This window comes from Etheostoma cragini, unplaced genomic scaffold, assembly GCF_013103735.1.
Source record: "Etheostoma cragini isolate CJK2018 unplaced genomic scaffold, CSU_Ecrag_1.0 ScbMSFa_2071, whole genome shotgun sequence".
NCBI classification, from domain to species: Eukaryota; Metazoa; Chordata; class Actinopteri; order Perciformes; family Percidae; genus Etheostoma; species Etheostoma cragini.
In genome coordinates, this window is record NW_023266193.1 from 1 (window position 1) to 1,227 (window position 1,227).

Genomic DNA, 1,227 nt, shown 5'->3' on the forward strand with positions numbered 1-1,227 from the left:
CACACACACACACACACAGACACACACGTACACACACAGAGACACACACACACACACAGAGAGACAAACACATACAGACACACACACAGAGACACAAACACACACACACGTACACACACAGAGACACAGAGACACAAACACACACACACACACACACACACATATAATATTAGAACATATGGTTTTATAAAAGGCCACAGAACAACTCATTAGAAATATGCATGTATGCATATATATGTGTGTGTGTGTGTGTGTGTGTGTGTGTTTGCATGTGTGTGCGTGTGCGTGTGTGTGTTAGATACCCTCTGGAGGATTGTAAGCCCACTGGTTGTTGGCTGCCAGCTGAGTCTTCAGACTGAACAGGTGAGCTTCAATCGCCCCCCGCTCCTAAAAACAGACGAGAGAGATACAAATGAAACATAAAATATACATCCTACATCCTACCTCATGACATCATTCTACCTCCTGACATCATCCTACCTCATGACGTCATTCTACCTCATGACGTCATTCTACGTCATGACGTCATCCTACCTCATGACGTCATCCTACTTCATAACATCATCCTGCATCCTACCATCCTACCCCCTAACCCTACGTCATGATGTCATCCTACCTCACAACGTCATCCTACGTCATGACGTCATCCTACCTCACAACATCATCCTACCTCATGACATCATCCTACCTCATGACATCATCCTACATCCTACCCTCTAACCCTACGTCATGACGTCATCCTACCTGATATTTGGGAGGTTTCTCCACAGTTCTGTAGGTCTTGAACGCCGTCATCAGCTTCTGCGTCTCCTTCACAGAGTTCGGGAAACTCCGGTCGTTCAGCTGCAAAACCTTCAGTCAGACGACACATCACAATCAATACGTGTGTGTGTGTGTGTGTGTGTGTGTGTGTGTGTGTGTGTGTGTGTGCAATCAATGCATGCAGTCCTCCAGAGTACCCCTAGGGGGACACGCACCCCCATTTGAGAAACAATGCCCTTACCTTGGTTTTGATCCAGCGAAGCAGATCTGAGACCAGCCGCTCGTACTGGACCTTCATGTCGTCCAGGTCCATCAGGATCCCGACAATCTGAGGACGCAGAACACCTGTTGGATACTGAGGCACCCGGCACACGCACACCTAAAGCATACTACACCTGGATCACACCTGGATCACACCTACAGCGTACTACACCTGGATCACACCTGGATCACACCTACAGCGTA

At 47.9% G+C, this 1,227-nt stretch overlaps 1 protein-coding gene across 1 annotated transcript; it reads right to left on the reverse strand.

Annotated features, from left to right (window-relative positions):
• Positions 1-302: 302 nt before the first annotated feature.
• Positions 303-1,117, reverse strand: LOC117940264 (spectrin beta chain-like; the record flags this gene model as incomplete). The annotated part of the gene is made up of 3 exons (XM_034865608.1): positions 303-387; positions 745-852; positions 1,004-1,117. Coding segments are annotated over 3 exons (307 nt in total), but the record flags the coding sequence as incomplete, so codon positions are not given.
• Positions 1,118-1,227: the final 110 nt, after the last annotated feature.